Here is a 24,126-nt window from a genome sequence, read left to right on the forward strand (position 1 = left end):
AAAAAGGAAGTTACTGTGAAACACCAAAAGAAGCACAGACAAGTTTGAAAGAGTGTTGTGAATTTGAAAAATGGCCCCCACTGCTCTGGAGCACTTCACATTTCAGTAAATCTAGAACGTTTTGGACAAACAGCTCAGTTGTGTCATCTCAGCACTTGTTTGCTTTTGGCGGCTCCGGCCTGTGGGGCATCCAGGTGGCCTGAGAGAACCACGGATGTGTGTGTGTGTGTGTGTGTGTGTGTGTGTGTGTGTGTGTGTGTGTGTGTGTGTGTGTGTGTGTGTGTGTGTGTGTGTGTGTGTGTGTGTGTGTGTGTGTGTGTGTGTGTGTTGAGGTGGTGATCACGGCTGAGCCATGTGCAAACCTCCTGCCCTGGGGAGACAGTTATGTATTGTAATGTATTCCAGTGACATCCTCCCATGCTGTTTACAGGGCTGAGCTGCCTTCATTAGCATGAGTTCACAGCCCGTGTCTCCTGACAGTTGTCCTTGGAACCCTGGGGCTCTTACCTCCAAAAGTTCACAGCTAGTGTAGCAAGGAGGGACAGCAGCCCCCACACTTCTCCTCTCTGCTTGGTCTGCCCTTTTGTTCAATTATGGATCAGAGGTAGCAGCACAGTCTCTAGAGACTTGTTCATTGTACATTAGGACTGTGTGTGTCTCTCTGAGGTGTGTGTCCAGTGAGTGTAGTTGTGTACCACGAAGGTTGTGTGTGTGTGTGTGTGTGTGTGTGTGTGTGTGTGTGTGTGTGTGTGTGTGTGTGTGTGGCATCTCAGGCTGGGTACAGTTTGAAATGTTCTGATACAATACTCATGGTTTGGTAACTATATGATACGAATTTTTGAGGAATTTTAACATGTTTTTTTCTGAAAAAAAAATCCTTTATTTGTTTAACCCTTTGAAACCTGAGGAAATTGGCTTGATTTCATTCAAAAACATGGGAAGAAGACAATGAGCAACGAAAGAATAAATTACCCATAAATTAGCAAGAAATTACCTGGAAGGTGCTTAAAAATGATAATTTTCTAACGTAAGTTTCAATATGTAATTATGATAATTAATTTATATTGTTTTTTTGCTGGCTTTTCTTACTTTTTCTTTTTTTTGTAAATATGTTTTATGGATTTTCAAAGTCTTTGCTTTTTTTTTTTAAAAAAAAAAAAACTCTTTAAAAATAATTTTCTAAATCGACTTATTTCTTGCAATGTGTGGAACTTTTATTATAAAGTTGCTCATTGCTCATTTTCCAATGTTTTGAAAGAAATTTTACCAATTTTTGCTCAGGTTTCAAAAGTTTGAATACTTGTTAGAGTTGTCTAAAGGCAGCACAAGAATGGTGATGCTACTCCAGGTTTCAAATCAGCAAAGAAGCCTAAATTCTCAAATATACAGTGCTGCCAAACACAAACAGTTGTACAAGAGCTTTATTTAAATAAAACAAGAACAAAGTTTTAATTTAAACAATTGTCTGATTAAAGACAAGTGAAAAAGAGTACAAATCTAACTTAAAAAATAAAAATAAAATCATTTTCTGATTTAAATTTGTATGTTTATTTTTTTCTCTGTAGCTAAATATATCAAAATACCTCTTGTATCATATGTCACTTCAGAGCTCAGTGAGCTGCAGCATTATGATGATAAATTGTCGTATCATTACTCTTAGCTTAATTGTAATTGCAGCTAAATTACAGACTACAAACTGAAGTGTCATTAATATTTTAAAATTATTCTCATATCCCACGCTGGCCTTGCACAATTTAGAAGGCTTTCTTTCCCACAGATCAGATACATACCTGAGACCTGTTTGTCAGTTACAGGTGAATGCTGCTTGATGGACAGCATTGTTATCAAGCTGCCGGAGTTTCGTGCTGATCTGCCAAATAACATCCTTCCAAGCCTACTGCACACACCTACAATTACCTGCTGGTTTGGGCATTCATTCAGCTGTGAACAGTGCTATTGAACACTGCATTGCTTTGCCTCCAGGCCAGAGTTCTGCATATTTGGATGTCAGACACATTCATGCAGTGAAGTGTTTCATTAGATTTTAATGATTATTTCTTGATGGAGTGACAAGTGTATGATAGATAGGGGGAAGCCAATCTTCCTCATAGCTGTTAAATGATGTGACGGAAATTCATAGAATTGCATAAGAAAGTGAAAGAAGCAGATGTGGTTTAACACGTCTTGCCTTCATCCACTCACAAAAAGGGGTTAGATGTATTGTTTGTAAAATGTAATTTCAAGAGACAAGTAACACCTAAAAGTGACACAAGAGCATTTCTCAAATCATGTAATTTGAAGTGGTTGCATACATTTTCACCTTAGTTAAAATTACTGAAATAATGCTGATAATGTACCCTTGTAAGCATATTTTTGAAACAGCTCTGCTGATATAGAGAAACCTATTTTAATCTGTTTCCTTCTCAAAGCTTCTGCTGTGGCACCAAGTGAAAACCAAGCATCTCTTAGAGATACTCTTTGAGAAGGGAAGGCAAAGCTTGGCTGCTGTGAACACCCCCTCCCCGCTTTTCTTTCCATAATGGAGCCTTCTTCACCTAACTTCCACTCCAGTCAGGCTGTTTGGGAGCACATCTGCTTTATCTTGAGTTTGAGCAACTTGATTGCATTAGACTAGAGCTGCATGCAGCCCTGCCTCTGACGAGGCAAGCAAAAATGACCGTGACTTCTCCTGACAGAACACCATAGCAACATACTGTAATGTAATTACTTTTGAAATATAAAATGCAATATGCGTCTCTTTGAGAGGTAGCTAAGATATAACCAAACAAATGGAGGTACTATCTGCACACTCTGCCGTATTCATTTCTTGCATCTTTGGAGCACCAGAAATGATTCTGATTGAATCTGAAGCCGAATCTAAGTTTGATCATACTTTGTTTAGTTGGTTTGATGTATTTCACTGGGTCAGGTGTTATACAAGAAATGAACCTGGATAGAAGCAAGTGTGGAACTGTCTGAATCAGTTGTTTTCAATGTCTTATATCTGTGATCTGTATGATATGCAATGTAGGGAAAAGAGTAGAGGTGATTACTTTTTGTTGAATAGAGGTAAACAAAGCCTGATTTGGCCTTATCGATCATATATTAGCATATTTTTGGCTGTCCTTTCATAGTCAGAACAAAAGCATATCAGAAGCAGTATACATACATTTATGGACAGTATTATTTGACCAGAATTTGACATTTCTAGTGCACAAGCTACTTTGTGCCAAGCTGTCCTGTTCTTGAAACTGAGAGTGAATTGTTTTGGTAAACATGCTGTGGCAGTAGTATCTCTTTCAAACCTACATATGGTCAGTTCATTACAATTATACGTGGTTTCTTTTATTGGTGCATTTAGTCTTTTTTTATGTCAAACAGCGACTTCATGCTATAACACATGAAAGCACATTGGATGCTGAGGACAGTAAAGTTAGGACTAATATTTATTTACTTCAATTTGCAATATTGTATCATAACACAGAATTATTGAGCTGAGAATATATAACAAGTGAGAACTTGCGGGGCTGAAAAATGAAGCCTATGGTGAGCTGCCCGATATAGCGTTTCTTGGAACGGCCACTTGAGGCTGGCTCCAGAGGCAAGTCGATCCCCACAGATCCTGTAGTTAAAATGGCCAACTTTACAGCAGAAATAAACATATTTACAGCTTAATACAAAAAATGTTTCTTGTCTCTAGTGGAGAGAGGAGTCTCTAGAGGTGTCACAGACAATGACTCAGCTCACCCCCTCACTCCTCTATAGCTCCAACCTCTCATCCAAACACGGACACCTCCATAACTTTCCATATGGTGATGGCCAAAATGCCAAACTCGAGGCTTCAGAACCAGAGTCCACAAGCCAATGGGTGATGTCACAGTAGCTATGTCTATTGTCTTTATATGATCTATGGTTAATTATAATTGCCAATTATAATTGGAATTGCAGTCAGAACCATTGTGCAGTTACATGGTGTCAAAAATCATATCAAAAAAGAACTGAAACAAAAAAGTATTGAATGCACAAGGAGACAATACAACTAGACATTGTTAAGATTTGTTAAGACAGAGAATCACAGTCTTATGTTGTATCTAGCAGGATACAATGAGCTCACTAACCAACAATCAACACTTTAGTTTAATACCTCATCTTTATATACAAGCCACCAGAACAGTTGTATTGCTCCTTCTGCTTTCCTTCTGCTTTCATCTGTTCATGTTCTATCCTTGTTTTTTCACTCATGTGTAAATGTCTACACATGCACCTTAAAGCTATAAATATACATTGAATTTGTTTATTATTTGCTTTGGTGCAACTGTATTAATTACCTGACAAATGGCCAGTTGGCCATTTGTTAGCTTTACTTTACCTTATTTATAAATTGTTGTTGTCTTTCACATTTCATTGAGTTTGGCGCATATTTGCTGTTTAACATTCTCAATTTGAGCAAGTGTTCAACAGCCTGCCAGGTACAAATTCTCATATAGATGACAGCAACCTGTGACAAAGAATAACTTCTTCAGTGATGTGGGTGAGCCGATAAAAGTTTTGCAATGCAGTCCATATAATTATCCTAGCTCACCAACACAAGTTTTCTAGGAAACAAAATAAAAGCATCCTTACGCCTAACAATACACGACAAGTCACATAGAAAATGTCTTATATAATTATTTATGCCTACACAGCTGAACAACGTGATAACACTGTGAGAATATTTTGCCTCATTTATGTAGCACCAAATAGAGAAATTAAATGTATAAAATGTGTCAGTAAACATGTCTTCCGCTATAATTCAGTGCTTCATTTAAGATGTGTTTGTGGTAAGTTTATTCTCTGGAAAAAGGTTGAGAAGCTGGTATCAAAATGTAGTCTAGCTGTATTTTGCATGTACCAAAATAGGATGCTTAAAATGTAATGTTGGCTTGTAATGTCCCTTTAAGCACAAAATATATGCTTCATATTACAAACTCGTGCCTGATATAGTTTGTTTTCCAGCTTCTTCTGGTCCCATTATATTAAATGGACAAGTAAAATATTTAATTACACTGTAAATCAAAATTTTTCCATTTTGTAAGCTCTGGTTCTTATACCTGTCATGTGAATTGTTTACTTATTCCTCTCATTCCCACATTACTATTACCTGCAGCTGTCTTTACCTTATTCTTTTCCCTCCGTCACATGTATTACCTGGATCTTTCATTCAGCTCCAACCTGCATTAGTTACACTAGCAGCGGTTTTACAGAGTGCGAGACGTCTTGTGGCTTGCACCCCGATCCAGCTGGGCCTAGACGTCACATTGAGGGCCATTATCACCCCATAAATCTATGCAGATCTCAATAAACTTCTCTTTCAGTCTATTCAATTGTGCTAACACTGATGTGGACTGCCATTAAATTCTAAGGAAGAACCAAAAGAGAGAGAAAAAAAGGCCCTATTTAATTTTGACTTAGAGCTTCAGGCATGTGCACTGTGCCACACGTGGATATGACCATAATCTACAAAATGACCAAGAGAGTCTGTCTGTCGCACTGAGGTTGAATACAAACTGAACTCAGCCAAAAGAATAAAACTGCAATTTTAATAATGCTAGAATAAGTGAATTTTGAATTGAGGGCTTTTATTTTATTTCTTCTGACCTCTGAGCTGCAGCTTTCAGGTGGAAAAGCTGCCATTGATTACATTACCAGTCTCCCTTTCCCCCTCTGTAACTGAGTCAGTGGTACTGAGTATATTAATATTGACTGCCAATATGCCTCCAAGGCTCTTATATTGGACAGGGTGATTGAAAAGGCAGAGAAAGCAATTTATTCACCACTAAACGAATGTTTAATGGGAGTAATTTTGTTGCCTTAAGAACACATGAAAATGAAACAGCCGCCAAAGGGCAAAAACCCAGTGATGGTGTCAGTACAATATTGAAATTATTACTGAAGCTGCGGTTAAATAATTAACCACGCTATCCACGGTTTGGCCGAACTATGGAATAATTGGATAGATGTCAAATAAATATAGCAGTGATGTTTTTTCTTTTTTAAAATCCTGACAATAATTGGGCAGAAGTTCTTCAAATGGAGAACAACGAATAAAAGAGTTTTTTTTATGATTATGAAAGGCTGGTTTTAGAAAATGAGTTTTCCTGTACTTCTTATCTGTACACAACCGAAAAATGTGTGACTCTGTGAAAAACATTTATTAAAAACAGAATGCAATTACTTGCAAATTATTTTTGAAATATATTAAATTTAATACAGTATAAAGACAAGATATTTAATGTTTAAAATGATCAATTTTGTAATTGTTTGTAAATGCACACTAATTCTGGATTCGATGCCTGCAACAGCTTTCAAAAAAAAGTTAAGACAGCGAGATGTTTACTGCTGTGTTTCATCAGCATTTCCTTTAACAATACTCAGTAAGCGTTTGGGAGCTGAGGACACTAATTGTTGAAGTTCAGACAGTAAAATGTCTTTTCGAGGTTTCACAAGAAGGTTCCCCAAAATCTTAAAGATTTAAAGTCTGTCTGTATAGAAAAACCTGCCAAAATCCCAACTGAACCTGAGAGACATTAGTCTCTTTGCACAAGAAGTGCCTTGAAGCTGGCATTGCAAACAAAGGCTTCTCCAAATATTAAATACATTTCTGTTATTGTGTATACTACTGCTACTTTAACTCTTTATGCCAGTGTCATTCAATTTTTTTGCATGTCATTTTATGGATTAAATGTTATGATTTCTTTATCAGTGAAGTTTTTTTTTTTTTTTAGTTTATGAGTAATTAACAATGTCTGGTCTAAATTTTGTGTAAATAACTTTTTTCCTCCCACTGTATGTCAAAGGATTTACAAATCAATGCACTGGATTTTTATTTACATTTTACACAGTGCCCCATTTTTTTTAAAATTTTGGGTTAAATATATAGATGTACTATATAGATGTATATATAATATTCAAAATTTCACTCGTGATTAGTTTCTACAGACTGTAGCTCGTGGTGTTGCATTGTTTGATTGCAGTGTAACGTATAGGTCATGGTGATTCCCATCAGTAGTGCCCAGTAGTAGCAAAGAAGGACTGAACAAAGATGGAAGTAGCGGTGCTGAGTAAAGTATTCGGCTCGTTGGGTGTGTTGGGTGTAAATCAGGTCAGCCAGGGTTAATCCACGTGGATTACCCACAACATTTAGCAGGAGACGCTCATATCTCTTCCCTCCGTCCTCAGCGCGCCATCCTGCTCACCCCTGCCACCATACCCCTGTAAATTTCAGACAGAAGACAGTGCAACAGGAACTTTTTAGGGTTCAGGAGAATAATGGGGTCTGACAGACAAATCCCAGAGTAAAGCTCCTTAACTACCCTGAACTCTCCCCCCACCTCTCTGATGGTCACACCACATGTAGCCTAATGGGGAACTACTAAGACCCTGCAAGTCTATCTCTGTTAATTATGCTCAATTATGCTTTCCTATTCTTTGTGCTGTCCTAACTCAAACAATAGGAAAGCAGGTTATGTACACTACATTAAACAAAAGATTTTACCTGTAAATCAAAGTTAATAAATTTCACTGCAGCCATGTGTTGGGAGCATCACATCATCCTCAACATGATGAACATATTGGCAGCAAATCATCAGTGTCACCAGGTGAAAACTCTGTCTGGTCAACATGTTGCCTCTACATACACTATGCATATGATTTAGAATGATATGATGCCTAGTAAGTGTTGTCAAGTCAAAAAAGACCCCTCACTTACAACAGGCTGGACACACACACACACACACACACACACACACACACACACACACACACAAATCAATTTTCTGTAGATGCTTTGTGCCCTCAAATAGTCTATTTTATGAGTATAATCCCATAATCCTTTCATGACTGCCATATAACCACATGATCATAAAAATTAGTTTTAGATGGAAGACTCATCATGAGACTTGTTGTTAGCTGTAAGATTTTCCATTTTGAGGCTCAAAAAAAGTCTGGGTGGTTCGTGCAGAATAAACAATAGACTTCCAAAGGCAGATCCCTCTTTTATGAGGTTTTGAGTGTAACTTGGTTGCCCAATACGTAGGATACGTAAATGCTTTATATATGAGTCAGACTAGCTTACATTTCCACTGTTTCATAAAATTTTTTAATAGTGAAGACTGAGTTCATTTTGGAGAGTATACGATTTTAGATTGGTGTGCTATGGAAAAAAAATTTCAACAACATTCAAATCATTTTGGCAAATGTACCAAAAGTCCTTTAACAGGACGCATGCAAATCCTTAAAAAAATTAAATGGCGCTTAATTTTTTAATCTAAAAATATCCCCTTAATTGGTCTTAATGCAGACATTCAGAAGTCTTAAAAAATGATAAGCCAAGACATGGGAATTTATGGATCTTTTCCGATGATACATTGATATGTCTGATGATATAAAGTGTAACATTTAAAACAGAAAATAATGATTTACTGAATGCTTCTGGCATTAACATAATGAAAATAAGGATGGAGAAACCAATAAAAAAAATTCTGTCTAGCAGGGCTGCTCAGAGCAGAGGATCCACTGTCTGCTAGCTGGCTGTAACTGTACCCTGGAAACCAACAATTTTGTTATTGTAAAATGTTAAGGCAAATTGGTCTTAAATTTCATTGTGTCATTAAAAAAAGTCTTAAAAGTATTAAATCCAACTTGCCTTGAGCTGTAGGAACCCTTTTAAAATGGTTTGCAGTCCTAACCTTATCTATGTTACAAGTGGAAATTGTAATGTTATAGAAGTGTTTGACTTGCAGTTATAAGTGTACTAAAAATGACAGCCTCCGCTTCCAGTATTTCAGTGAGCCATGGAACAACAACTCATAAAGTGCAGTTTTTACTGTCCCAATGACACGGTGACCCAAGTTCAGACAGACTATGTGGTTGTGATGAGAAGGCAGTTAAGACAATAAGAGCCAAGATAGAAGCTCATGTCACTTATATTGTAAAGTACTCACTCTGGTTTACAGTTACTTGTAATATAGATTTTTAAATCCTCGAACTTGTCTATAAATCATGGACTTGTCTTTCACTATATTGTTAATATGCTGCCAAGACATGTGCCTGGTTTAGTACTCACGTCTACAGCCTTTCTGCTGCTCACTGAACCAAATATTCACTGAAGCTCACTGAACCAAACCCAGAACAGTTTAAATACAGCAATATCTGTGACTAGAACTTTTAGTCTTATTCAACTTCAAATTGGTTATTATTTGCCATTGCTATTAATATTGTTTTTATTTAACCTATTTTCATTTTTTTGAGTTGTGACCAGAGTATTGAGCAAGTAGTACTGAAAGGGTTGTTTCAAGAGATAGTGAATTCTATGGTAAGAGGTGTTCCTGTAACATTCTCACTCCCAACTTGTCATATACCAACACTTGGTCAGTGGCCCTACATGTCAAACTGTGACCCTTGAAGTACCCCTCTAGCTTCATTATGGGATGCTCAGGAACAGCATGTCAGTTGCCGCTGACTACATGTAAAGTGTTTTTTTTTTTCATTTGTTTGTTTCAATAAACTTCCATTTTCACAAGAAATGTACAGTTTCCAGTGGTTTCATGCACAAAGTCTCTTTTCAGTATAAACTTCCAATGTAGGGTTAACTTTAATTTGTAGGTAAAGGCAGCTATTGGTATTGGTTAGGTTTAGAGAAACATCATGATTTGGTTTAAATAAGTGTGTTTGTTACAAAAGTAACATAATGTGACTTTTGGTTTCACACAGGACAGAATTATTTGACCCCCCACATCAGTTGCTTAAAGCATTTAATCATGACACACCTTGATAAGAGGTGTCAGAAGCTGAAAGCCACTGACAAAGTGTATGTATTTGATAAGTTGGGAGTGAGAACAGGTTGGTAAATGTGATCCTCAAATATACATAGTTCATTACGCAGTGGATGTCAGAAACTCTTAAGAACGGAATCAACAAAGGACGTCGAGCATCCTAATTTACAAAGACAATTAACAACATAGTTTTGAATACTGTATGTAGAGTGTATACTACAGTGTATTTTTTTTCAAGCTTGCAAAGTCAATTACAATATCAAAATGGTACAGCTGTAACTGCATAGCAAGTTTGGCCACACAAAGCATATGATTTATAAATGCTTGCTATATGAAACTTGTACAGTTTCTTCAGGATTGCTTTGAGGGGGAAACCTTTGTTTTTCTTGCAGAGGGAAATAAGTAGCAGATTTCTTAGTTGCAAGAACTAAATCTCTTATGTCTTTATTTACTTTCTAGCCTGTTGGTGCTCTGAATCCGAAGCGTGCAGCATTCTACGCTGAACGCTATGAGACTTGGGAAGACGACCAGACGCCTCCTTGTCATTACAACTCCCACTACTCCACAGCTGCCTCCACCCTGCACTGGCTTGTCAGAATAGTGAGCAAAATCACTCCTTCAACCACCTTTACACTCACTATTATTGTACTGTGTTCAAAATCTGCAAATTAGTCAAGCATCTGAATAGGAATGAAGTCAAACCCACATACTCAGACAGCTTTTCATTTTTGAGTCTGCATTAGTTGATTGTCACTTGTCAGACTTGATGATGCTGTTACTTTGAGGTCTGTCGGCTTCTGCACAGGAAACAGCTCGACATCTCAATTTGATTGGGCCCGAGTTAGACCAATGGCGCTCAGAAAACACATTTCACAGGCCAGTAAACCAGCATATGTGAACTAAATAAAGAGTGGCTGGGTAATGATTTACAGAGGCTGCTGTGACAGGTTTATGTGTTTCAGGCAACCTAGTGAGCGCTGGAGACATGTCCATCAAGGTTACTGAGCACTGTCCTCATTTACTCTGGGAGAAAAGGAGGAGGCACACATACACACTCTAGCAATCTGTTCCCCAGAAAACAGACCCTTATAACCTGCACAGATTCTTTGAGTTGGTGTACGTTTGATTTTGAAGTCGGCTTATTAATTTGAAAGAGCTTTATGGGAAGTTTGTGCTGTATTTCTCCTCCTCCCCCATCATTAGTAGGAAGGAGCTGATGAACTGAGGGAGCTCCCTTGACAGCAGTTAGATTGGCCTCTGTAGGTTTGTTCCCACAATCCTTTTCTTTCTCTGGTGAGTGATCCATGCGCTCCCATCGACAATGGTCGCCATCTCAGGCTGAGAAAACCAAATTTGAGCCAATTATCATTATGGCTTACTGTACCCAGGAAGAACACTAATTAATTTTCCCTCAGGCTTGGATACAGTGAACGACTGATCACGACAGAAATCCCTCAGACTGAAAGAGAAAAGAATAACAATGAAACAATGAAATCACTCAAATGATTCAGAATATTCACATGTATTTCAAAAAAATGAATGATAATCCAGTGAATTTTAAACAGTATTAAGATTTTCATTATGTTAAGTATGATGGATTTCACTTGAAATGCAGATCAAGAGGAAAAGATGATGATGAGTTTGGTTATGGGTGGAGATCTTTGATCTTTGTGGTGCCATGTATTTTGTATCTTTGCAGGAGCCCTTCACCACATTCCTGCTATGTGCCAATAACAACAAATTCGACCACCCTGACCGCACCTTTTCAGCCATTGTCCGCTCTTGGAGAAACTGTCAGAGGGACACCTCTGATGTAAAGGTGAGAATCATAACAAAAGCAGAAAGTGCCATCCATGATTTACATTTATGTGGTTACACAGGTCCAGAAAATTGTTCTCTTGAACAAGTGGAAGTAAATCTATGATCATTATCTGTATATTTCCTTGCCAGACCCCTTATTTAAGTTGGTGTTACGGACCTCTGGGTATCTAATTTGGAGGCCAATGACAGGAACTATTATACAGATTGCACAACATATTTGCCAGCAAAATGGCAACTATATAGTATATATAATTGGCATAACCATACCAAGCCCCTCTCTTGCTATGCTCCCCTCCTCAGCCAGTGTGCTTCAACACTGCAAAAATATATACCATTAATTATAAATGCCCCATTCAAACAGCATATCACAAACACCCATAGTGTACAGGAATACCCTAAGCTCTTAGAAATGCACATTTGATTCATTTCATGCAGAAAACAAACTATCTCAGAGGTAGACTGATCTTGTATCTGTGCATGCAAGCACTCATGAGTTTGAACAAAGGCTGTGTCTGAGAGAAAGACAAAGCCCTCCCTCTGCAAATCCAGAGAGCAGGCACCGAAAACGCTGAACCCTGCTGATTCGCCTCCATTTTGCCCACTGCATAACACGCAGCAGGAATACGCACTGACCTCAAAGTGTCATATATTTCTAGCACACCCTGCATTGGGTAGTGTTGCCCCAGGCAATTAATAAAGCATTAATGACAAAAGCTATTTAAAATGTAGTCTTTTATGTACAGACAGGGCTTTTACTTGCCAGGATCTGGGGGAGAGCAGCCAACTATGTGAGGCAGAGGCAGAAAGCTGCGAGCCAGCGAACAGCTGAATAGTCAAACGCCACCCTGTTAACAAATACAGCCTACTTCCAACTACTTGTATGTCTGCATGCATTTGTTTTTACACACATAGGATGGCTACTGATCTATTAGGAGAGGCATTGTGCTGTGCAGGACAATGGTGGATTACTAAAAGTATTTCATAATGTATTAGAAGCAGGAAAATATTACGCAAGAGCTTGTTTGGTTTACTGATGGTGCAATAGGGGTAAACTATGAGGCAATGACACTATTATAACTGAGAAGATCACTCACTAACATTTTTTGCCATCCTTTTATATAAAATTCTCTGTATCGGTTACTTTTGTGTTTTTCATTGCATTCCTTCTAACCTAGTTTTGATTTTAGATTTTTTATATTTATATTAAATTTTATATATATATATATATAGATTATATATTTATAATCTTCAACATGAGTATAAAACAGGCTGTTCCTCAAAATGTCTTTCCAAAATAAAATAAAATAATATTACATGGAAGTATAGGTTTTCATACATGCCAACTGAAATGTAGCCAAACGTATAGACAGACGCGCACATGTCATGCACAGCCACAGTGTAGCGACTCAGACTGAGCGAAGAGGCTGGGGTTAAGGTCAGCTTCGGCCCAGTATACCGAGTGGGCCATCAGGCCTCTGATTAAAAGGCAGCTTGTTTTTACCAGGGTCTCTCCTTCATTAACCCTGGCCTCCTCTGGCAGTAATGACGACAAGACCCAGGGAGACTGAACCCCTGATGAGGATGACCTCCCAAAAGAGCAAGTCAAATGGAAACAATACTGCGCTGACCGAGCCCTCACTTCCTTGACCACCCCATCATTATTGTGCATCCATACCTCTCATTTATTTCTGTGTGCGCACAGAGTTATGTTAAGCTGGCACAGCCACCATGGGCAGAGAGAAACTGACTTTTCTTGTAAGTAGTGGGCACACACACACACACACACACACAGACACACTCACACTCCTACTTTCTCATACACACACACACACGCACACAAACTGCCACCATGCTGTCTGAAGGAATCCAGCAGCACTCCACTGGTGACAGATTTTGACGAACATGTCATTAAGGTGACACAGTGTAAAGCAATGGAGGCATGTGTGATTGACTTGTTAGCCCATTACGATGCTGTTGCAGAATTAATGGCTGCCATGGGAGGGTGGCTTGAAAACAGAGCTGGCAGTTTTAACGGCTTGGCGGTGAGTTACGGCAGGAAGTTTACAAACGAAAAAGTGGAGGGAAAGTGTGGCTGTGTGTGTGACAGACAGAGGGAAACAGAGAGGAATGGCTACTTTACTCCCTTCCCTGTCGTGTGTGGAAGGTGAAATGTGACCAATAGCAGACCAGCAGTGTTATTGGCCTGTACCCTGTCATGCTAACTCGCTCTATCAAAACCCGGTGATTTACGGGGGCCTAAAAGCTCTGCATGTTATGTATCCCATAGGCAATATAAAAATCATAGTACCACTGAATCTGACAAACACTGCATTCATAAAACAAGCCTGATAGAAGGAGTTAAAATACCGCCGTGCACCCACTTTTATCATCTCAGGCCAAGAGACAGACAGGAGTATTTAACTTGACTTGTATGTGTGTTTTCTAATGAGAACAAAGCGGATCTACATTCCTCGTGTGCATATGCCTCATTGTGCAGAGGCTTTACTCACTCGTCCTTTCTTAGCTGGGTGATCAGGGGAATAAAGGTCAGAGTTGGGGCTGCGAAATCATAGACAATACATATACAGTAATTTCTGTTGAAAATGTTCTTAATTTCTGTTTGTCATGTTCTTGACATCGAGGAAGCCAACATTTAATTTCAGAGGGCTATGAAAGTTAAACCTAAATTTAAAACTTTTTTTTTGTATTTCTCATCCTTAAATATTATCTCCTTTTTCATTATTATTTCTCATTAGAGTTGAGTTTTGGCAGCATTATAATACAGTTGGAAGCAAGTGCTGTCTGTCCAAATGTTCTTGCTTGCAGGATGGTATTACATCTCAATTTCAGTATTAGCTGCCAAAAAGCTGTGTTTTTTGGAAAAAATAAGCCCAGAAGACAAATAATAAGCAACCATGAATGTTCTGAGAGTTTATGAACAGTATCTGTATGTAACTCTGGCAACAAAAGGCATTTATGGATTGCCTATCTCAAGCAAGTCTGCAAATTGATGTTCACAAAATGTAAAAAAAAAATGATGTGTCATTAAAGGAATACTTTACCCAGAAAATGACCATTTGTACATCAGTTACTCCCCCTATGTTATATTGGTTTCATTAAGAAAACATTTTCCTGCATGCCTCTACAGTGAAAGAAGAATCCTAAAACTTCAAATTGTTGGTGAATATGAGTAATAGGGGAACTCATTTATCAAAACTATATCAGCAACCAACAAACTCTCATACAACTCATGCAAATCTTATTTATCCAGTCATATACTTTTTACTTCACAAATACATGGATTTTCGCAAAAAACGTTACTAATTAAAAAACTCATCACACATCAGTTGTGGGCTGGGGCAGGTGCGTGTATTTGAATTCTGCTGATGGATTCAAGGCATGTGCACAAAACTGTTTATGCAAAAGTGTTTTAAATTGTAAATTGTAAGCGGCAACCTCAGGGGCTGAAAAATAAAGCCAATGCATATGTGCCGGAAATCACAGTTCCTTTAATGGCCACTTGAGGCTGGCCCTAGAAGTGAGACAATCCCCATAGTCCCCCATATTAACTCTTTTAAATTTTGGATTGACATCAATTTTCTTGTTCTGCATTCAGACGCCTTTCACAAGTGTTTAAACTTTTGGAGCCCGAAAAAAAAAAAAGGTTTGATTTATTTTGAAAGCATGGGAAAAACGCAATGAGCAACTTGCAAAGAAATGTCAAGTTAAAAACATGGCAAGAAATTAGTAGATTTAGAAATTTTTAAGAAAACCTAGGAAAAATGTCCAAAAACTATTTTTTATAATTCTCATAAGTATATATATAAAATTATGTAGCGCAACTATAATTATTCAATAATCACTTTTTTCAGGCCATTTTATTTTTCATTGTTTATGACTTTCCTCTTTTGTATTTTGTATTGTTTCTATTTTTCAGGTAATTTTCTTGTATGTTTTTACTAATGTCTAACCAAGTTTTAGTTCTTGTCCTCTTAAGTTGACTAGTGCCTGATTGCTATTTTTTTTAGTAATCGTCAGTACTCTCAGGCTTCAGAGGGTTGAAATGCCCAACTTTGCAGCAGAAAAAAACAATTTTGGCCCCTATAGCTAATTCCAACATTCATGACAACTGTACAGAGGTAACTTTTTATATACCTTACTCATTTACCTTTTATTTACTTCAGTTCATCAAATTCACTTTTGGATTCTTCATTCACATTAGAGGCATGCGAGAAAAAGTTTTGTATGTCAATTCAGGCTAACAAATGGTCCTTTGTAGGTGAAATATTCCTTTAATGGATAAAAATTATCATAAAATACAATTTTGGTCATTCAACACATGAGTATGTACTTTAAGAATAGTCTTGACTCAAAAAACTGGTAAATATTTGCTCTCTTCTTCAATGAATCATACCAGGCTTTATGTAGGGGGCTCCTTTCCCATGCTGACTTCCCCTCCGCTGCGAGGTCCTGACCCCATCACAAGAGCCCAGAGACCAGGGAGAAAAACCCAACTCAGTTCCAGTTTCATTTAACACACCTAACACCTCTGCCTGGAATAACTGGACTAGCACCTCTCACCGCCTTCTCATGGCCTGCTGTTAAGTTTGTTTGTGTTACCTTTCCCCTTGAATTCTCACTTCATCTCAGTGGGATACCGAGCCTTTTTTCTCTGTTTTTTGTGGCTCTTGTCCTCACATATGTTATTTCTTGCACTTTGCTGAATTGTTGGGCGATTATATTATGAAAGCTGTGGTATTAGACATTGTGGGCTTGTCAGTTAGCAGTAAAACATGAACATCTCTCTTCCTTTAAAACACAGGAACTGATTCCCGAGTTCTACTACCTCCCAGAGATGTTTGTCAACAGCAATGATTACCATCTGGGAATGAGGGAGGACAGGACCATGGTTTGTGACGTGGACTTGCCAGCCTGGGCCAAGAAGCCCGAAGACCTTGTTAGGATCAACAGGATGGTAAGTTTTAGGCATGTGTCAAAGTCAAGATGGTATAGTTGCTTTAGCTAAAACTGCACCTGTGTATAATGTCACTTCCTTTATTATCCAGCTAAAATATTAGTTAATCAGCAATCAGGATTTAAACATTAATGACCAAAAGTACCATCTCATGTTTGCTCTTTTCTTATTGAATGAATGAATGAAACGCTTTATTGCCCCAAGGGGAATTTACTTTGCACAAATGAGCATGAAAACTAACAGTGACAATATATAACACAAAAACATACAAAAAAAACATAACAAAATATCAGAAAAAAAGCATCATCACTGGAAATTTGATAAGGACATTAAGTTAATATTAAGTTAATATTGAGTTAAAGTTAAGTTGAGAAAGTCCTTTAGGAATAGTCTTGTCTCAAAACACAAATATTTGCTCTCTTCAATATATAAAGTCATTTCTGCTTCTCTGTCTCTGCCAACCAACACTACTTTTTTCTCTTTTTATTCCTTCTCAGTTAAGATTGCAGTGAATAGAAATTAAGAGAAAAAATTAATAGAAATAAAAAAAAAACATAGTCATCGCATTAGTTTTTACTGCGATAGTTACTGTATAATCATTATTGTCCCATTTCTGGTAACAATTGATTTGATTCTACGTATATATTCTTCTTATACTATTCAGTGGAGACCATCCTCATTCTCATGAGGTGCAATACAGTACACTGCATAAGGCCATGTTTCATACTACTGTGTGTTTTTATACTTAGAATGCACCACGACATGTATACACAGTGGTGCCATACATTTAGCTTTCCTGCCTCTGTCTCACAGCTTCAAAGAAATCCATTTCTCACTCTTCTTCTAACCTTCCCATGCATCTGTGTCTCCTTGTCTTATTCATGAAGCATCTAATAAAGTGCACCGCTCAATACTAACACTGTACCTCTGACCCCAGTGATGTCACTGAAGGACAGGACTGAGGGCAAGTTTGCCCTATAGTGTTACCTTCTGTAATGCTGGGCCTCATCACTTTGGCAGCATGCAGGACCCTTTCAGCGTGTGCGTGTGTGAATGTCTGTGTGTGCGTGTTTAATACAGACAGCTTATCAACATGTGGTCCACAACTCCCAGCAGGTTTCAGTGGCAGCACGGAGAAAGAAATGGAGATCCAGCCCATCTCTTCTCGTCAACTCTGTTCTCCCTTTAATCTGGAATCACTTATAGTGGAAACTCAACAGCTCTACTCAAATTTATACAAAACCAACATGATGAATGGCCATGTGCTTACAACAGTGCAGATGCATTTTGAATATAACATTACAGATAAAGTCAGACTGTTGAAGGTCTAGAGTTGAATTAAGTTTAACAGTAAATTTTCAGACTGCAACCAACCGAAACTTCCACCATGTGCCAATTGTGATAGTGGGTTACACGAAAACATGAATGGCCTTATCTAAAGCCAGTGTTTAGTTTGTCCATTCTGGGCTACTGTAGATCAACATGGGGGACTCTATGGAGGAGGATCCACTGTATTTGTAGATATAAATAGCTCACTAAGGTCATAAAAACACAACAATTTCAGGTGATTATAAACAAATGAACACATAGTAATGAATATTGAATTCAGTTTCTTCCATCTGATCCCCCTAAATCCTTCACGTTGGACCTTTAAAGCCAAAAAAAGCATGCAGGTGCATGCTGGTGACTTAAAAATCTGTGAATGCTAATTATATGGAAAATTATATCTTCATTGCCCAGAAATTACAACAATATCAGTGCACTGCACATAGCATGCTAATGTTTTCCCATCTGTCTGTTGTTATTACTATATTCAATGCAGAGAAAATAGAAAAAAAAATACCCTTTGTATTTTGTCAACATTTTTATTTGCATTTTAGTTTTGATTCTTATTCGAAAATTCATAAAGGCCCTCACACAAACGCCCAGATGATGTGAACTGAAACATTACCTATGTGAGGAAAAGACAACATGATCCTCAGATGTACATGCAAATACAAACCTATATCTCAGTGATGTAACAGTACTTTCTAACCAATACATACCATTTTACATTTTGAATATACTGTGGTAAAACTGACATTGAGGACTTTTTTTTTTTTTTTTACTAAAAGATAAAAATAACAAGGCTATAACATGACAACGTTGACCTTCCTTTTCCTGGTTAGCAGCAAAAAACAGCAGAATGACTGAGGGGAACATTAACAATAAGAAAGAGTGAGAAAGGATACTGGTGTACTGATACTTCATAAAATGAGTATTAAACCATTTCAAATATTCAGAATATATATATATATACAGTATATATATATATATATATATATATACATCCATAAGTCTATTTTTGAAAAGACTAATCCCAGTATATGAACTTGATATCTCCAGGTATGCCTCCACTTTCTAATTTAGGCTTGATGAGCTGTTCCTCCTTTAAACCATAGAAACTTTTTATCATATTGCTAGGAAGATGTAACATTTCAGGCATGTTATGCATCCTGAGGTTCGGGGCCAAAGTGTTTTTGGACCAGAGGTAGAAAGAGGCTCTGGGAACACACCTGACCTTTTCAACTGGAGTGACAGAGCTGGGCTGGTCTTACGGTGGTGACCTTTCCCCATGCTCTACCCACGCTGCCTGGTTGAGCTCTATCAGGCTTGTATACCGGCAGAGAGAGAGAGGGTGGAGGGGGAGAGGCAGGAGGCTAGAGAGAAGGGAGAGGCTGGGAGTTGTTACGGGCATGTCTGCATCTCCAAAACAAGGAGAGAGGATGACTAAAAAAAAGGATTACAGTGAATATTTTCTCACTGTTGAAGGATACATGTGTGATTTTGCCTTGCATTGTTACATTCGCAGACCAGCATATTTGCACGCCCAGAAAATCATAGTCCTCTGCCTCCATTTTTTTGTCTTTCTTTTGTTCTGTTCCCTAGCTAGCCCACACTCTTGCTTCCTCTATTATTTCATTTCTGTCAGTGAATCTCTCTCCCTGCCTCCCCCTCTGTCTCACTCTTCCTCTTTTTTCCTCCTCTCCTTCTCTTTCTCCCTCCCTCCCTCTCTCTTCCTCCCACTTCCCATCTTTGCATGTGCCACTTTCAATTGAAGTGATATGCCCTGTGGCAAACTCTGCCTCTGTGTGCTCGAGCAGGCTTTGTTGGTAATGGCTGTTATTCCTGACGTTAGGGGAGGAGTGTAAATTCCTCTAGCAAAGCCTTACACCAGCATGCATGGGAATTATATTGTAGGAACAATACATCAAACCCCTGCTGCATTGCTTCCATAGGTATATTTATAATAATTATCTGCCTTAAATCTTATCCCAAATCTCTCACCAACACTCCCACAAGAAATCAAGTCTCCCTTTTCACTCTCACAAGTAATTTATCAATGTTGCTGCTGCAGATGGTTTTACAGTAAATTGGAACCCTGTTAGTATTGAACCAATTTCTTTGTCTCCATGCTAAGATAGTTGGTCTGTATTTTAAGTGGACAGAGAAATGTGATACAGGAAGTTAGCTGATTATATTAAAAGGAGGGGATGCAGCTTCTATCTCTCTTTTTCTCTCTTTCTCTCCTATATAATTTTTGTGCAGTAAAACAGGTCAATTATTTATCTTTAGCTGACAGAATGCAAGTTAGTTTTCTCTGACAGTTTTCTTGATTATTTTTGTATTGTTTGATGTGATGTAATGCTATGGTGGGTCATCTGTGTACAGTAAAGTGGGCTGTGTTTTGTTGTGTTCATTGTTGTGTGGAAGTGCTGTTTGTGTTGTATCTTTTGGCCCATGTGCTGCTGGGATGCCTCTCACCTCTAATTGCCCTGTACTCCTCTCACAGGCCCTGGAAAGCGAGTTTGTGTCATGTCAGCTGCATCAGTGGATTGACCTTATTTTCGGCTACAAGCAGCGAGGCCCCGAAGCGGTGCGCGCCCTCAACGTCTTTCACTACCTGACTTACGAGGGCTCCGTCAAGCTGGACAGTATCACTGACCCTTCGCTGAGAGAGGTAAGGCACACACACACACACACACACACACACACACACACACACACACACACACACACACACACACACACACACACACACACATTGCCATGGAGACAAAGCCCCTCCTCCTCTCTCTTATTCAACATAGGCACAACTTCCTGTCTCTATTTGTCCTGGCATGTGTCGGAGCTCCAGGAGCATTCATATCATGCATCTGTCAATCAATTGTTGTGTCATGCAAATGTAAGACGTGAGAGAGTTTGACGGAGCTGCTGACTCATCAAGTTTGCTTTGAGATTAGTGTCATTTTGTGACAACCTGAGTTATTAATTTTACCTCTCTCAGATAAACAGTAATCTTTTAATATCTGTCCACATTATTCATAGATCCTCTTAACACCAGGATTCTCTTCTTCCTGGTGCTGAATATATTTTATGATTCTTCCTATAATCAGATCAATGAATCTCACTGAGCTCTTTGATCAATCACTAGGGGTCATTCAGTCAATAGTAGAGGGAGTGAATCCTCTTGTTCTTAACAAATTAATTGAATATCTATTAGCTCGGCCGTACTACTTGTGAATAGCTTAATTTCGTAGAGGGGAAAGGGGGCCAGAGACTGCAGCAGCTGGCATGCATTGTGGTACTTTCCAGTTTGAGCTTGTCTCTCCCTGTGATATCCACCATCTGCTGTCTGCAAAACAAGTCATTTATATACTGTCACTTCCAGGGGCGCCTTTATTTATCAAGTGACCACTATGCAAATCACCTGCAGAAGATTCGACCGATCTAATTACCAAACCATATTGTGAAAGGTTTGGTTTTCATCATTTTGAGAATAATTTAGGCAATGCCTTTTTTGTCAGGTTTTTTAGCTGTCTTGCACCCTGCCTACTGTTAGCCTGAGAGATGACAGTACTGTTAGTTAGTTGCACATTAGGAAACCTGCTACTCAGACTCCCTAATTATGCCCAGTTGATGCAGTCGCTATTGTGACATGTGAATGTATTTGTGCAGGAGAGAGAAATAGGCTCAGCTAATTGCAACCGATGTAATGCTGATATGATGAGCACTGATTAAGACAAACCTTCATACTTTCAATCATGTTCCTCATTCTGGATGGATTCTTCCTCTCCCTGTCACAGAAAGCATAACCTTGTGTATCTAAACCCCAAATACAAAAACCTAGGAGTATCCTAAATATGCACTATTGCTATGTGTATTAAGCAGGGACGTTAAAATGTCATTTGATTTTCTTGCATACACAAGTTGCAGACAAATTTTATCTGTAATTCCAAAACAGATCATTGTAGTTTTTAGGGATGGGCATAAGTACTCAGTTAGGATCCCTTCAACATATAGAGTAAGCTTTTTTTTTCTTTTTGCTTTATAAAAGAAAACATATATGTAATACATATGAATGTAAAGTGGCCCTATTTATATTAAAATTTTGCCTTTATTGGACAGGATCAGACATATATCAGCCTAATGTTACAGGCACAATATGGCAACAAGGTATCAGGAAGTTTGAAAGTATTTTGACAAAATAAATTAAAAGAATGTGCAGTGCTAGCTATTTAACTTTAAACTTGCATCATAGCTAATTGCTAGTCTGTGCAATGCAGAAAGGAAGGCTTACCCTTATACCTACCCACATTTTCGCTTGGATGTTCATTTTGCACCCCACTCTTGCAATTATTCGAGTACTCACTAACATTTTAATATGAGTACTAAAATATGGAAAGTACTTAAAATGCCCATCCCTAGAAACTGTATAAAACCTGCTACAATCCTGAAAAAATGTGGCTTAGAAAATAAGAACATATATATAAATAGTCCAGTATCATAATTTCCCAAGTACAATATTTCACCAGGATGATCAGATTACAACAATTTATTGTATTCTGATGCTCTGCTGATTTAATTGAAGTTAAAGATAAGTTAAGTTGAGAAGTTTCCTGCACAGTCACATTATGCTAATTTTGTAGGTGATTTCCTGCAGGATTTATCGTACCATTTTCCGCATTATTGTTTTCCACTCCTCCTTTTCCACGCAGGCCAGGTCTGCGAACTGCCTGGCTGAGTCAGTGAGGTGGAGCATGGAAAAATGCCCAATGAATGTCTCGTTGAAACCTGCTGAAATGTGACGATTGACTCCAGGGTATTGATTCATTCTGGGTCTGACAGGTGAAGCTGCAGATCTGGCATTAGTCATAACAATTAAGGCATTTGAAATGTCGATAAATTAGAGGTCATGAGAGATAATTTCCGCCCATGTGTCAGATGGAAATGATGACACCCTCTGACATGCCGCTGGGGCCCGGTGAGGGCACAGTGACAGCTTTACTGGGCACACTGCCGGAACAGCAGTCCTTCTATGTGATGCTCCTCCTGACAGCCTTCTCTTATGGAAAAACATGACAGCAACCCCTTGATTCAAACCCCGCTGTGTCACTCAGAAGTAAACAGACAAATTATTCATCAGTGGGACTCCATTCCTCCTCAGCTGCCACTGCCCCTCCCGCCTCCCCTGAATCGACAAAGACAACAAAGTGTGCTGTGGCTAGCAAATGAAGGCTTTGAAGCAGCTGAGATATATTTAAACTGATTTCACCTTGATATTCTCATAGTGATGGGACACAAGTGTTTAAATGCTTGACCTTAATGATAAGAAACTACCTTCATATGTTTCACATAGAATAGGATTCAGTGTGCATTGTCATTAATGATAACTGCATTAGAGATAATCCCCAACTGGTGGACACATTGTTTGAGACATTTCTGCTCCCACGCACAGTGGTGCACATGTCAACTCCCAAGCTGTCGCCTCAAAACCACCCTCAGGCTCATTCTTTGTTAGCACTTCAGGATTAAAATAAATCCAGATAAGTTTATCTAAAACAAATTTCCATTGGCATGTAAAGCAGTGTCCTCACATGAGAAAATAACACAATTATACAACAATTACACTAATAGTTTGTTTATATGCATTTGTACAGGTTTTGCGGTTTCTGTTCTGCTTTGATCTGTTTTTATAATTGGTTTATACTTCTTTAAAGCCACAAATACTGAAAACAATTTGCTTCTTTAATCTACCAAGTCTGTCAAAAGGTGAAAGGTGTAGCAGCTTCATATTTGTAGTCACCACTACTGAGCTCAGGTGTCGTGACTCAGCATGATCCCACGCTGCTTAGTGGGTCACTGCAAGGCCATGTTTGCATTCTGTCTGACAGTGCTGTTGTGTTGCTGCATTGCATGAGTGCACTGGAGGATGCTGTTGGGGGGGATCGTCCTCAATGGAGTCTCTCTGTCACCAGTTTGGGAACCAGGCAGCAGATTGATATATAGAGAGAGCGCTGCAGCCACTCACCTCTGAAGACATTTTTGCTCATGCCAAAATCAGATGCGAACAAAGTCATGCAGACAGACATGTAGACACAGTGTGTTATGATGGATGTTTGGTGCTCACCCAAGCAAGGCGGTTGTTGCTAGGAGGGGAGATCATCCAGATGGCTTTGGCAATAAGTGTCACTTATC

At 38.5% G+C, this 24,126-nt stretch overlaps 1 protein-coding gene across 1 annotated transcript in view; it reads left to right on the forward strand.

Annotated features, from left to right (window-relative positions):
• Nucleotides 1–24,126, forward strand: part of nbeab (neurobeachin b) — a 291,848-nt gene that overhangs the window by 217,141 nt on the left and 50,581 nt on the right. Inside the window, exons 47-50 of the mRNA XM_088079139.1 lie at nt 10,272–10,412; nt 11,512–11,631; nt 16,456–16,608; nt 20,441–20,608. Coding sequence (XP_087935265.1) covers nt 10,272–10,412; nt 11,512–11,631; nt 16,456–16,608; nt 20,441–20,608 — 582 coding nt within the window. The remainder of the gene's footprint in view (nt 1–10,271; nt 10,413–11,511; nt 11,632–16,455; nt 16,609–20,440; nt 20,609–24,126) is intronic.

The sequence above is a fragment of the Plectropomus leopardus genome, chromosome 6, assembly GCF_026936395.1.
Source record: "Plectropomus leopardus strain MGB_pleo_1.0 chromosome 6, ASM2693639v1, whole genome shotgun sequence".
NCBI lineage: Eukaryota > Metazoa > Chordata > Actinopteri > Perciformes > Serranidae > Plectropomus > Plectropomus leopardus.